Raw genomic sequence first — 15,027 nt, forward strand, 5'->3', positions numbered from 1 at the left:
GAATACAAAATCATAAAATGGGAGGCGGGGATTTAGACAATTCTATTCCTTGCTCTGTGCAAAATCCAAATTAAAGCATCCCCAGCAGATGTCTAAACACATACAATGAAGGAGAGCTTATCATCTTCTTGGGTAATTATTTCAATCTGAATGTCTTCCTGCAACTTGAAATTATTAGTTCCATTTTCTGCACAATAGGTATTCTCTTTCAAAGGTTAAACATCCCTAATTTTTTCAGTTTCTCTCCATAATGCATGCATCCTGATCATCTTTGTCACCCTGTTCCAGTTTCTCTGAATTCTCCTTTATGAACAAAATACTTAAGGGGAGGAGGTGGGGTTTAAATGAAATTAGAATAAATGCTATTATCAAGCCAGATAGCCCTCATTCTACACCAGGGAATTTGATTTCAACTTTATATTTATTACATTTTATTTCTATTTTTAGTCTTTTTAATTATCCCACCAATAATTTGTCACTCACATTTTTTTCAACTTTCTCTCTGCATCCTGCATTCACAGAGTTGAAAAGGGCCATTTAGACCAGGGTCCCTAACTCCCAGGCCACAGATCAGGACCTGTTAGGAACCGGGCCTCACAGCTGGAGGTGTTGGCGGACGAATAAGCAAAATTGAAACTGTCCATGGAAAAACTCTTGGTCAAAACGGTCCTTGGTCCCAAAAAGGCTGGGGATCACTGTTTAAACCATAGAGTCCAATTCTTTTCTTAGTACAGGTAAGAATTAAAAGTGAAGCAATCCAAGCAAATGACGCCGCTGAACATTTCCAGTAAAAAGAAGCCCATTTTGCCATGTAGTTCCACTGCCAAACTGCTTTTTCTATGTCAATTTTCTTTTCCAATGTTCAATTGTAATCTTTATTTGCATTCACCTCCTTTTTGAAGCAGCATCACACTGCTGTCATATTCAGTTTACAATCAACTACTATTCCAAGGTCTTCTTTGAAAATACTTTTACCAAGTTAAGTAACATATATTTCATTTTTGTTTACTATGTAAAGTATTTCAGCTATCTCTATTAATTTTCATTCTATTACTTGCAGACCATTTCTCCACCCCATCTAGAATGTTTTCAAATTTGTGGCTATCTACTATGGTACTGGATATCCCACCCAATTTTTTATCATCTTCAAATTGAATAAGAATTCCCTCCATCTCATCATTCAATGAGTCATTACATTTTGAATACAGGAAACAGGACTGATTCTGGTCCCTTTTGGTATACATACAATCTCACACAGGACAATGTAAGGATGAACCATGATGAACACTGTGAGTGCAATTCTTGACCCAGGTATATATCCAGTTAATATCCTTGCATTCAGGATGTCGTGCAATATTATCATTACTATTATTATGGTTGGTTGCACAGTCAAATATTTAGACTCGGATATGGCGTTTTTATTCACCTATCAAGTCAGCACCAGATAAAAATAATTGCAGAGTTTTGCTTGAAACATCCAATTGGCTTACACTCATTCATTGCCAAGAGCTGTTACTTGTTAACATTTTGCTTACTTTGTGTATTTGAAATATTGAGCATAACAGCTGAACATATTTGAAGGGAAAATGGGTTATTCTTAACTGGACCAGAAGAATTGATGAGAATGCTACTTCAGACCCTCTCATCCACCAAGCCATCTTGAGCTTCTTTTCAATACGTTCAAAGTCTGCTGTTTATTTTTATTGCCTTATTATTTTTACAAATAACTCGCATTTGTATGAACATATCCAACACACGTTCCTCCTCTTATTTTCCCCACAATAACCCTGAGAGGTGAGCTGGATTGAGTGAGTGACTGGTCCCAAGTCATTCTGTTGGCTTTCATTCTTAAGGTGGGACCAGAACTCACAGCCTCCCAGTTTCCAGCCTGGTGCCTTAACAACTAGACCAAACTAGGAATTTAAGAATTTAGGAATACACCATTCATCCTCTTGTTCTGCAGTGTCTTTTTTCCCTTCTCTGAACACTCAGAATTTGTTTTATACCTGAAAAAGATAACTAAAAAATTGCTAACAGCCAGGCAGAATTTCTTCTATGTATCTCTGTGTACCCTTATCCACTGCACCTGCTCCTCTGACTGTCTGGCTTTCTCATCAACTGAAGTATGTCCACTCATGGCACAAGTTCTTTACCTTTTTCTTCAACCAGTTTGCATTTACTGAAAATACATTTGAAGTTGTTTTAAGGAAGGAGGGCAACCAACGTGCTTGTGTTCATTTTTTTTTTTCCTTCTTGGGGCACTTCAAGTAGGAAGGCTTTTTGTTCTTTTCTTGAGCTCTTTAATGAACCAAGTTATTAACTCTTCACTCAATAAAATATTTTTAGGGACAACTCCTCAAACATCTCTGTTTAACTCCCAAGACACTTATTAGCTTTCCATATTGGCTTGCTGAGAGGCTTGCTTCCTTGAGCCAGGCAGCTTTACATTAAATTCAAAAAGGAATGAGACACCCACTCACTGTCAATCAATTTTCAGGTCCGTCACTCCTTGCCATCAGTTGCTCTTCAAAACATGATATTTGCAGACCCACAACTCAGCACGTAATCCTTCAGAAGACACTGCTTCTTTATTCACTCTTCTTTCTTCCTTGTTTTTGAACTCTTCAGAGATAACAGCTCTTTCTGTTCACTCTGATTTCATCCAAGTCATTAAATGCTGAAGATCCAGAACTGAATACTCCACTCAATAACTCACTCTAGGTTGATGAGTGTCAGTCTGATGAACTTTCAATTTGAACTTCAAGCTATTTATCCTGTTAATTGTCATGCCATGCAGCCTACACAAATCTTGCTAATCAGAAAGTCTTAAAGTCGTTTTTTCAAATGCTTTGCCGAAATCAAGACACATTATACTTACAACATTCCCACAATATACTAAACAAGTTATTCAATCAAGAAAGTAGGATAAGGATCCTTAACAAGACTTTGTCATGGTAACTATGCTAGCTTCTTGGCAATTAAGAAAGCTCTTGTAAACCTTTCCTGGAGGATCATGCTTAGCGGAATTAATCACCAAGCAGATGTCAGGGCAATACATATTCCCCATCACTACTACGCCATGCTGCTTTGAAAAAGCTGCAGTTTAATTCTGGAAAACCTCACTTACATCTTCTTGGCTTAATAGGAGATACTATTTGAGCAGAAATAAGTGCAGTGTCATCTCATTCCCTTTTTATTGCTTCTTTCATTTGGTATAAATTGTAATTAAGAGCTAATAAATAATTGATATTAAATAAGTATGCTTTATTGCAGCCAAAAGCCAACAGGTTAAAATAACTTATAGGGGCGGGGGCCAGGCACAATTGATTGACTGATTATCTGTCATGAAATTGTTTTTGACTCGTAGAAATCACACAGATTTACTCCAAGATGATCTATTCCTAACCTTTTCTATCATATCTTCCTATACTGCACTCACTGCCTCTGCAGCTGTGTCCCTCCCCTTTGTCGTCCTCTTCTTTTTCCTTTTCCAGTATTAGAGCCTTTTCCAGATAACTGGTTTTTGCATAATGTGTATGAAATAGATAAATTTGAACCTGGTCATTTGTTCCTTGAGTAGGAATTCCGAGTTGATCTATTCAATGTTCCATCATTTGTTTTCTTGGCGTCCACAATATTTTCAGGAATTCAAAAGCATCAAAATTCTTTAAACCCCATCCTTTGCTTCCACAGAGTGTCACAGGGAATGCCTTAGATTGCACAATTCTGATCTTTGAAGGTGCAGTTCCATCATGGCATTTGAATATCTTTTTCAAGGACTTCATGGCTGCTCTACTGAGTACTAGTCTATGGTATATTTCTTAATTGCTGATTCATTTACTGTTGAAAGTTGGTACTAAAAGGCAGAACCTGTCCACTACTTTGATATTTTCATTGTCAATTTAAGGCTGGTTATTCTATCTGCCCTCATTAATTTGGTCTTCTTTAAATTTAGTCACAAAGTTTTCACTATGCTCTTTGACTTTTACATTTTTGGCTGTCAAGGTAGTGTCATTAGATAGCGCAGGTTATTGATGCTTCTTCCTCCAATTTAAAACTACACTAATCTTCTTCCAATCCAACTTCCCCTTATTTGTCTGAAATGGTATAGGGTTTCCTCCCTAAACAGGAGGTTGGACTAGAAGACCTTCAAGATCCCTTCCACCTCTGTTATAAATATTCAGCATATAAATAAATATAAATATATAAATATTCTGTAGATAAATTTCCCATGAGAACAATGAGATATTCTGGGATTCCCACATTTCTGAGCACATTCCACAGCTTGATATGATTGATACAAAGGCTTTTCTGTAGATGAAGCACTTACTAAATTCCTCTTGGCATTTGTTAGCTGTTTTCAACATTCCTTGTGTTCCTTGTGTTTTCTGACATCTCTTTTTTTCACCTAAGGCTCTAATCTGCATTGGATAATCCTAAGAATTATTTTGCTAGCCTGTGAAATTAAGGATATTGCACACTCTATTAAGTCTCCTTTTTTGGTATTGAAATATTAGATAGACCTCTTTCAATCAGCTGGCCAGTATGTATTTCTACAAATTTGTTGGTATAGTGACTTGGAAACTTGGCTGATTTATCTTCTATTGCTTGCCACATTTCAGTAGGTATTCTATCACTTTCTGTAGGTAATGATTGGAGTGCTGCCTGAAATTAATTTTCTAGGACTACAGGTTTTCATAAGTAAGGAATATCTTCTAAGGTATCTTGGATGTCTTCAAGATGTCTCCAAAAGATCCTTAGCACATTGAGTGTAATCTGACCTAAAGAACCCATCATCCAGCATTATATTGTTAACCATTTTATATTTCTATCCATTGGTTTTACTGGTAAAAATACTGGAAAGGATTACCATTGTTTTCTCCCATACTGTATGAACTGACACCTTTGCTATTGTCATTAAAATGATCATCTTTCTGCAGCATCTTTCTGTGGCCCAATGTAGGTGGCAGCTGGGATGACCGACCTACTTTTGGTGACCCTGCTGAAAATCAATACTCTTGTCATACTCTCCAACATTCTTCATTCACACCTCCCAGAATATCTCCCCCCTTTATAATGAGGCAGCACAGTAGGATTTGGGGTGGGGCAACTACAATTCAATACAGAATAAAATAAAGTGCAGAATTTAAAAACCCACTAATATAAGTTCTGTGTTTTTTTTTAAAAAAGAATGATAATTGAGTATAATAACTAAAACAAGTATATACCACAAATGATATAGTACAGCGGTTCTCCATCTGTGGGTCAGGACCCCATTTGGGGTTGAATGACCATTTTATGGGGGTCGCCAAACAACGCAGTCCGCCATTTTTTCCCCCTTTTCCTTAGCTGTGCTACTCCCTTTTATTCTATTGGCTTTTGAAAGCCAATAGAATAGACTCTCTTGAATAGAGTCTAATTCTATTGGCTTTCAAAAGCCAATAGAAATTATCCAGGCTGTCTCTGCCCTGCTGAGTCTGCCAAAAGTCCCATTCTGCAAACGGTGCTGCAAGTTGTCTGCAGCAAAGGAGAGCTGTCTGGAAGCTTCCACCCCTCCCTGCTGAGCAACTACTAAAAATGTAAGTAAAAGAGGGCCAGGAGTGGGAGGTGGGAGGCCGGCGGGTGCAGGGAGGGTTGCTAGCGCGTGTGGAGCCCGTCAAGTACCTTACCTCCCTTGGGCTGGGCCAGCTGGTGGCCCAGCCGGTGGTTGGCCTGCGCCATCTCTGCCGCTTGCCAGCTATGCCTCGGCTGGCACAGGGGGCGGCACCACACATGAGGGGTGCGCCCGGGCAGGGAAAGTCCTCGACTTACGACCAGTTGGATAGTCCTCAACTTATGACCGGTTGGGTAGTCCTCGACGTACAACCGGTTGAGGGTCGCGGCATTAAAAAGGTTGAGAACCACTGATATAGTAGATAAATTCCAACATTCACTTTTTCCTAATGTGCTACCAATAGCCCTTACTTAAGCTTCGTGCTTTCTTTTCTTTTTATCCTGCCTGAACCTTTTTACTCGGTAACTTCAAGTTTTAACCTATCTAAAACTGATATTTCAAAACAGTTTGGAAATATTTTGCATATTTTCATTTTATTAACTGCCCACTGAAAAAGAAGAAATGAGCACCCTCAAACTTGGGATGTTCAAACCTTAGTCCAGGCACAAAAGAACTGAAAGTAGAGGCTTTTTCTGGCTCCGTGGAGTTGATATAATCAAAAACAGCCATTACATACCAATTGGCTAAAGAAATACAACCACAATTGAGCCCCAAATTTCTGTTGCTAAGCAAGACAGTTGTTAAATGACTTTTGCCCCATTTTATGACCTCTCTTCCCACAGTTGTTAAGTGAATCACTGCAGGTATTAAATGAGTAGCAGAATTGTTAAGTATACTTGGCTTCCCCATTGACTTTGCTTGTCAGAAGATCACAAAAGGAGATCACATGACCCTGGGACACTGCAACCATCATAAATAGGCGTCAGTTGCCAAGGGTTGAATTTTGAGCACGTGACCACAAGGATGCTGCTGTGATCCTAAGTATGAAAACAGTCATGAATCACTTTTTTCAGTGTTGTTGTAACTTAAACAGTCACTAAATGAACTATTTTAAGTCGAGGACAACCTGTATTGAAATGGTTCAGTACTTAAGAACTATTGAGAGATAATAAATTGCAGTAGAAATAGATTTAAGTGCTGTTGCTTCAACAAAGCATACTGTATGGAATGGGCAGAAAAGTATATAAAATTAATAATTTGTACTCCTTCAAGGAGACAGAAAAATTTTTTTTTTGATTTTTTTAAAAAAGATTAGGATTGTTGGGTTAAATAATTAAAGGTACAGCCTGCCAAACCACATTTCATTTGATATGAAAGTTTCCTTTTTGATACACAGTCATAGAAATATGATCGAAGTAACAAAAAGAGTGTGATCTCAGTTGTGGAAGTTATTTTTGAAAGTTCAAATTACTGTAGTGTCTGCTCTGTCTTGATTTTAGCAAGATTTATGACAACATGATTCTCCATCTAGAGGAGAACTCTAAAAACTTCAGAAGAAATTACAATGTAGCCATTTCTAAACCATATAAATATGTGAAATTTTGAGAATAGTTTTTATATAATGCATAGAAATTTTTAAATTCAGCTAATTATGTAATCAAAAAGTGTGTCTATTTTATATTTACTTATGGTAAATATTTTTGTTGTTACTAATATTATTATTATAATGAAAAATGCCTCTTTTCCAAAGTTAAGATATATAGCACATGAAACTTTGTGAAAAATCTATTACCATTATTTTGAACTGGTAATATCTGAATGTTTCCTTGTGTAAAAATAACATTCTGCACATTGAAACATAGTATGAGCAAGCTAGTCTTCATTATGCTACTTTTTTGTAATTCATTTTTAAAAAAGTAGAATTCAGAATTTTGATTTTTCCCATTTGCTTTTTTTATAATATAACCTAGGGATATAGATTCATAAGTAGCTAGTGATTTATTAATATTCCTCATTCATTTGATGACTCTGTACGTTTAAATTATAGCATAATTTTTCATCACGGTGTAACCATTTTGAAAAAGCATTCTTTCTGGTCTTAGTCATAGCCAATTAAATGATATTTCAATTTTAGTAACAATTGTACAATAAGACATGAAATTATATTATCAGTAACTAACCTGTTTGCCATTGTGAGTTACAGATGACAGAATGGTACGTAAAGTCTTAAAACCCATAGCTATATCGAGCAAATGAGCAGCGAAGAAGAAGTTGTTGTAGTGGCCAAGAATGGACATGGTTGTATACCAAGCTAAGTACAAGAAAGACTAAAGAAAATGTTAAATGTCAGAGAACCACTGCTATTTTTCTCATTGCATTATACTCTTTCTTATTATTACATTTCATTTAGAAAATATGATTGTACTAAGTATTAAAATGCCTACAAAGGGGCTTATATACCTCAATAACAAAAAAAATTGAATCCTCCTAGATTATATAAATACTAATATTAGGCCTGGAACTGTTACATAAATGATTAACCAATGACACAAGACTATTGTGGAAGAGACAAGTGTGCATTACATTCTTCTTAAGTTATGCACATGATATAGAGTGCTTTGTGCAAATAGAAATAACTACATGAGCTAGTCCTCTTTTCTCAGGATAGGATCTAGCCATAAGCCAAACAATATGGAGGAGCCTTGATGCTTATGGACATGTCTTCTGTCTATATCCTTGTCATACTCCTTCACCTCTCATGGCTTTTGTTTCTGCAGTCTTCATTAATACATCAAGGTAAATGGAAAGAAGAATGTAAAAATTCATATAACTGCTATTCCTAAGTTTGACGTGATATTTTAAAAAGTATACAAGGCTGCTTGTTAAGACTACAGGGTATTTCAGGCAACAAAACTATGCAGAAGCACATCTTAGTTAAATCATTATATAATGTCACAGAATATGAAATACAACCAATTTATCACATACACAATAATAAACAATTTTTCAAAACTGAAATAGGTTGGGTATTGGAACAAATCAGTAGCTTGCTCATATTAGATTATTTATGATTAATTATTGCTATTATTATCAATACACAATCATCCTTTTAATTCTGGCTTTGTTGCCATAGTGAAAATAGAACTTCTATCCTCATCTAAAAAAAACCCATTTCCATAACTGATATATTTAATTAATTGTATTTCTCCTCTTATTTAATTGATTTCATATATTTTCTTCATTTCCCTCAAAAATTGCATAGAATCTATAAGGATGATATCTATCATTTGGATATTTATGCTTGTAGGCTTAAATTCATATTAAAGCTGTGTATATTATAAGAGAGAATGCATGAGTACGAGGCTTGTTTCCTTTAAGAAGAATAATGAAGCAAAGGATTTTTTTTAAAAAAAATTAAAGTACTGTTAACTTACATTATCAGTGAAAACTACACCAAGTTTCCAGATTTGATATTTTGCATCAATAGAACTTAACCTAGTAATATACAAAATAACTTGAAATTAATTAAGGTATTTATTCATTAACAAATTAAAATATAAGCTTTTTTCCATTTGTTAGGCTTTCTTCTTGATAGTACGTCCACTGAAATGTTTCAGAATTTTGTGGAGGTTTAGTAGATATATTTTTGAAACAAACATTTCAGCAATAAAAATGACTTTTAGATGAATGATAACATTATGTTTGAACAATGTAACATATATACTAACAGAAGTTTTAGCTCTCCAAGATCTGGTCCTTTATGTAGTCAAGGAGACATCATTCAATATAATAGGAAAATATCAGCGGACTTAAGAGAATTATCAGAATTTGAGTAATACAAAATCTTCAATAAGCAATCTCAGAGGAGAAATTTCTAAAACAAGTCAATGATGTTTTTATTCTGAGGAGAATTGGAATGCTTATGGAAAGGAGAAAAACAGAAAACTGAGGGAGGAGGGAAAATGGCATGTGTTTTCCTGACAGGAACACAGAGAAGCTATTGCCTGCAGTGCAACTTGGGCCTAATGATCTATTCCCTTATACCTCCTCCAAATTAAAACTGTATGTCAAAGTAAAGAAGCTAAAAGAAGAAATCAGGTATCTTATGTGCCAGTTACATGCTATTATTTAAGTTAATTGATCTCTTTAGCTTACTTACAATATTATAAATAGTAGGCATAAGTACTTCAGCTCCAGTGTATATTTATAAAGCCTTAGTAAGGCCACATCTGGAATAATGCATCCAGTTTTGGTCACCATATTACAAAAAAGATGTTGAGACTTTGGAAAAAGTGCAAAGAAGAGAAACTAAGATTATTAAAGGCCTGGAGACTAAAACATATGAAAAACTGTTGCAGGATTTGGGAATGGCCAGTCTAGAGAAAAAGGACTAGGGGGCACATGATAGCAGTATTCCAGTATCTGAGAGGCTGCCACAAGGAAAAGGGGGTCAATTTATTTTCCAAAGGACCAGAAGGCAAGACAAGAAACAATGGATGGAAACTAATCAATGAGAGAAGCAACTTGGAGTTAAGGAGAAACTTCCTAACAGTAAGGACAATTAACCAGTGGAACAGCTTGCCTTCAGAAGAGGTTGTGGGTACTTCATCACTCAAGGTTTTTAAGAAGTGATTGGACAGCCAATTGTCTAAAATGATATAGGGACTTCTATTCTATTCTATTCTATTCTATTCTATTCTATTCTATTCTATTCTATTCTATTCTATTCTATTCTACTCTATTCTATTCTATTCTATTCTATTCTACAACTACAACAAAATCTGTGTTCCCATTCACATGTGATGATTTTGTAATAACATTGTAATGAATCAGGCCAGCTCTCTGCTTTCAAGGTAATATTACACTCCCATCTAGACTATACTGTATCTCCCTAATCTTTCTCAAAGCAATTTTGGTCAAAAGAAATTGGATAAAAATAATTAGTCATTCATGTATAGTGATATGCTCGCAAGTGACAATCCATGTTTAAACTCCATTATATTGTGCAATCTGTGAGTGATTATAACTTATTGTGTTATACTACAAACTCAAAACAAAGATGCCCAATAATCTAGCATTTTAAAAAAATAATTAAAGTTAAACATATTAGACTGTGAGGTAAGGAATTGATTGGTTGATTAATTGATTAAGTATAGTTGTAGAACACCAATTGTCTCATAGCATTTTATGAAATTCACAAAAGCATAATGTCAAAATATTCCCTCCCTCAAAACAGACCATATTAAAAATAGATATTTTTATCCAAATAATTAATGAACCTCAAAGCTATAACTGCCATAACAGTATTGCTGTTTATATTCTGTTCTTATTAGGATGCTAAGATCCTATATTTTCCATGAACTGAATAATAACATAACTAATGACAGCACAAAACTCTTTGGATCATCATTATAATGCACAAACACAAACTGTCTATGCATAGGATCGGATTGCTAAGACTTCAGATTTCCATCACAGGGCTGTCCATGCACATAAAAATAAAACAAATAAAATAAAAAAAATCATTTGTATTATTTTAATACATTTCAGTTTATTAAATGTAAAGGCCAACAATACCATGAAACAAAAGATGCTTCATCTGGTTCAGTATGTTCCACTGGACTAAAATCCAGAGCATTTTTGTCCAAACCTAAGAGTTCTGCAATGCGCTCTGCTCCATATAAATCACCGTACTTATTGATTACCTTCAAGAAAATATATATATAAAATATCATGTTTTAATTCAAGCAGTTCTCACTAAGTTTTAAAAAAACTTTTGCATTTCAAAGTTGATGCTCTTTCAAAAGCTGCTTTCTCACACAAAGGAGGGGAAGACTGAAAGTGGAAAAAATTCTTCCCAGTGACAGCAATCAAACATAATGAAATCCTAAAAATAAAAACAATCACCATTGAGAGGAGTATGCAGACATAGTTTTTGGAGTATATACGTTCCTAATGCTCTGCTGTAACATCTTAGGCCAATCTAATATACACCTATTATTATCAAACATGGATTACTGTACTTTATTTAATATTTTTATTTTGAAAAAAAAAGAGATACTTAAGGAACCTACCTTTCGTTTCACAAACTTGTCCCAATAATTATTTGGAAAAGATCTGTACAAACACAAAACAAGTATTCAAATTTAATAAAACAAACAAAAAAACCAATACAAGAAAACCCAATAATAACACTCCTCCTATGCAGGCACACACAAAAACCCACAAGAAAATCCACAACTCCATCATCAGTACTTGGTGCTTTATTATTTTAGTTTACATTATTCAGATGTTATGTTCACACAAACTCTAGAATAAAGTTTCTTTCAGGCAGGGCAAAAAGCTCAAGAGAACGATGGTATCATAGGAACAATTTCCTTTCTGTACCTCTAAATCTCCCCCATTTATTTTTATCATTTCCCCTCTCTGTGGTCACAAACATTTTGTCTCTCTCTCTCTCAAATTATTTATCTATGTATCTAAAGAAATAGACACTAGTCTATAAAAGTATATATGTCTAAACATTCTTATACATTAGATTGATAGTTGATTATATACTTATATGTTTCTAAAGAAATAAAATTTACAATAAACTGTTTTTTCTTCTTCAGTGGTTTTCTCTTTATTCATCAGGTTTTATTGAGACAGTGTTACTGGCTTTAATTTTTTTTAAAAAATATCCTTAAAGATAATAAGCATCTTAGTATTAAAAGTAAAACATTTATGAATATCTACAGCCATTGATAAGTATGATGAAAACTTAAGTTCTTCCCTGAAATATAATTCATCATTTAATGCATTACTTTCATTGTATTCATTTAACTTCATTCACAAATTTCTGTTCACACAGAAACCAGGTGTTTTCGCAGTGAGGACTGTGTACTGTATAAAACACTATTTGTTTACACTTCAGTTCTGAATAAGTTTTTTGTACAACACAGTGCTAAGGAAATGTAAATTATCTTGAGGTATATGATAAATATATGACTACAGCTGTGAGGGGCAAGCCCTGCTTCCAGCACTATTTGTAGAAGTAGTAAAATTCATCCACAATGAAGCGAGCAGCAGAAAAAGAGATAAAAACAAAGGACTGCTGACTAATAATAATAATTCTACTTTATTATGCTTGCAAACCTTGGTTCTTTTCTGAGATTTTTTCTGAACTTGGAGGAAAAATACTAATATTAATGCTAATAAATACTAATACTAATCCCACAGTCAGATTTGCATTCTTTCCTAAACTCTAAATAACATTCAACAGGCATTATTATTCAGTATACAGCCAGCAGTTAAATAAAAATTAGACCAAAAAACTCCTACTTATCTCAAGCTTTACAAAACAAGAAGCATGTCAAACTTCTCTCTGAAAACACTAGAGACTCAGAGGCAGCAATTCAAAATTACAACTTTCTGTTAAGTATATATTGATCACAATAGCTATAAAGGCCATTAAAAAGAAATCCAACAATGCTCAAGTATGATATGGAAATACTATACAAGCAATATTCAATTATTTCTCCTTTTTCTCCTGCCTATGTGCCATAAGGGGTTGGGGCCCCTCAAACTTTTGAGCAGCAGAAAAGGCTTATATCTATGCATTATTACTAACAAACCAGCATTTGGTTCAGAACTTGTCAGACCAAACCGTCCCAAAGAGTGGAGTAATTTGTCTGCTTAAGAAAAGATTACATTGGAATAACACTAATATTTATTTATTTCAATTTTTATGGCCCCTTCATCTCATCATGCTGATTCTGGGTTGCTTCTCTAGTCAGTCATTGAAGTGAAGAGATAATAAAGAGTATCTTTAAACATTTTCCATGTGGGCAAAAATAAAAGAGCATATTCCACATTCTTGCTTCCTGACTGACAATTAAGGACAGCAATAATAATTACTACCAAAATATAGAAGAAATATCATTGTTGCAACTAATGAACATATAAGGTTATCTTGTATTATATCAGATGAGTAGTATCCTCTGGTCTTTGGGAAGGAGAATTCTCTCAAGTAACTTGCTGCTACACACACATTTTGTTTATACAAGGGGTCTTCAAACTTGGCCCTTTTATGACTTGTGGACTTCAACTCCCAGAATTCTTCAGCCAGGCACGCTGACTGAGGAATTCTGGGAGTTGAAGTCCACAAGTCATAAAAGGGCCAAGTTTGAAAACCCCTGGTTTACACAAATTATATAGAAAGATGGTCAGTGCCTATATCAACAGAAATTGGGATTTGTATCATACTGTATATAAAATATAATTTTACCTGTACAGCCAGAGTCCCCAAACCCCGGTCCGTGGACTGGTACTGGGCTGTGGCATGCCAGCAACCGGTCCGCACAAACAAGCAAAGCCCCATCCTTGGGATGCAGGCAGCACACAAAATCATGCACTTTCTGGTCCATGGAAAAGCCTTTCTCCATGGAACTGATCCCCGGTACCCAAAAGGTTGGGGAACTCTGCTGTACAGAATGTTGGGTACACTGTCAAAATAAGCCTTAGTAAAATCCTATTGGAATTCAATATACAATATGGCACTTACGGAGTGTTTATGACTAAACGATCCCACTGTCCTTTAATATCATCTTCAGATGGTTGTTCAGTAATATATAGACCATCAAATTCTAGCTTCCTAGCAATGTCTTTTTCACGTTTGAATACAACCAAGGGAACCTTTAGGGAAAGATATTTTGAAGTATTTTAATGATGTCAAATTTTGAAATAAAGGTAAATAGTTTATAATGTCTTGGAGCTGACTGAACAGTTATAGAATTACTGAATTTTACTTTAAATAATCTGCTTTTCAAAACATAGATAAAGTGAATTATTATAACAAATGTATTGTTATTTACAAAGCGCTGTTATACTTTTAACTGATTATATGTACAATCATATGATAATAATATAAATAATAGATGCTATTTGATCTATAAATTGAATTGGATTCAGGATTACTGAAATGTATCTATTGATCAATAGGTTTAAAATTATTAATAAGTACATTTGGATCTAACCCTGTTTATAACATAATAAAATAACAGAAGGATCTTTCATTTAACATGAATTGTACAATGAAATAAGAATACATAAGGTATATAAAAGATGAAATATGAGTTAAGACTTGGATACTTTTTTCAGTATCCAGTACTTTTTTCTATACAATCTTTAATGTTAACTGAAATCTATGCATATAAAATCCATGTACGTTATTAAGATATCATCAAATCAGGCCTGTCCTTCTGATTATATAAAAAAAACTTCACATTGTTCCCAGGATCTGCAGCTCTTTTAAGAACACTCCAGTAATTTCTTTGATCTTATTCATTTACCTGTTCTATTGTCTTTGTTTACTTTTACTTCCCATTTGAATCACGTACCCAGATATGCGAGTTTCTGCTTGCTAATAATCACTCAAAGGAAACAGTCCATTTTATTTACTTCAGCCTTTAGATTTATCAGTAGTATTTGCAATCCATGTTACTTTTAATAACCATCTCCAATCCATAATTTGAGGGGCTCTTTTTTCATTCCCT

At 34.5% G+C, this 15,027-nt stretch overlaps 1 protein-coding gene across 24 annotated transcripts in view; it reads right to left on the reverse strand.

The window, feature by feature from the left end:
- The window catches only part of RYR3 (ryanodine receptor 3), a 301,080-nt gene that overhangs the window by 9,221 nt on the left and 276,832 nt on the right, over positions 1-15,027 (reverse strand). For 21 of the 24 annotated variants that reach the window (XM_039341606.1, XM_039341605.1, XM_039341604.1 and 18 more), the window contains 5 exons: positions 14,037-14,167; positions 11,569-11,611; positions 11,072-11,199; positions 8,929-8,989; positions 7,675-7,821 (listed from right to left, as the gene is read on the reverse strand). In XM_039341606.1, coding sequence (XP_039197540.1) covers positions 7,675-7,821; positions 8,929-8,989; positions 11,072-11,199; positions 11,569-11,611; positions 14,037-14,167 — 510 coding nt within the window. Of the gene's footprint in view, positions 1-7,674; positions 7,822-8,928; positions 8,990-9,011; positions 9,776-11,071; positions 11,200-11,568; positions 11,612-14,036; positions 14,168-15,027 lie in introns of those variants that run through there. The other 3 variants (XR_005556461.1, XM_039341602.1, XM_039341601.1) reach the window with 3 other exon arrangements.

This window comes from Crotalus tigris, unplaced genomic scaffold (genome assembly GCF_016545835.1).
Source record: "Crotalus tigris isolate CLP2741 ecotype Arizona unplaced genomic scaffold, ASM1654583v1 scf7180000017771.5222438, whole genome shotgun sequence".
NCBI classification, from domain to species: domain Eukaryota; kingdom Metazoa; phylum Chordata; class Lepidosauria; order Squamata; family Viperidae; genus Crotalus; species Crotalus tigris.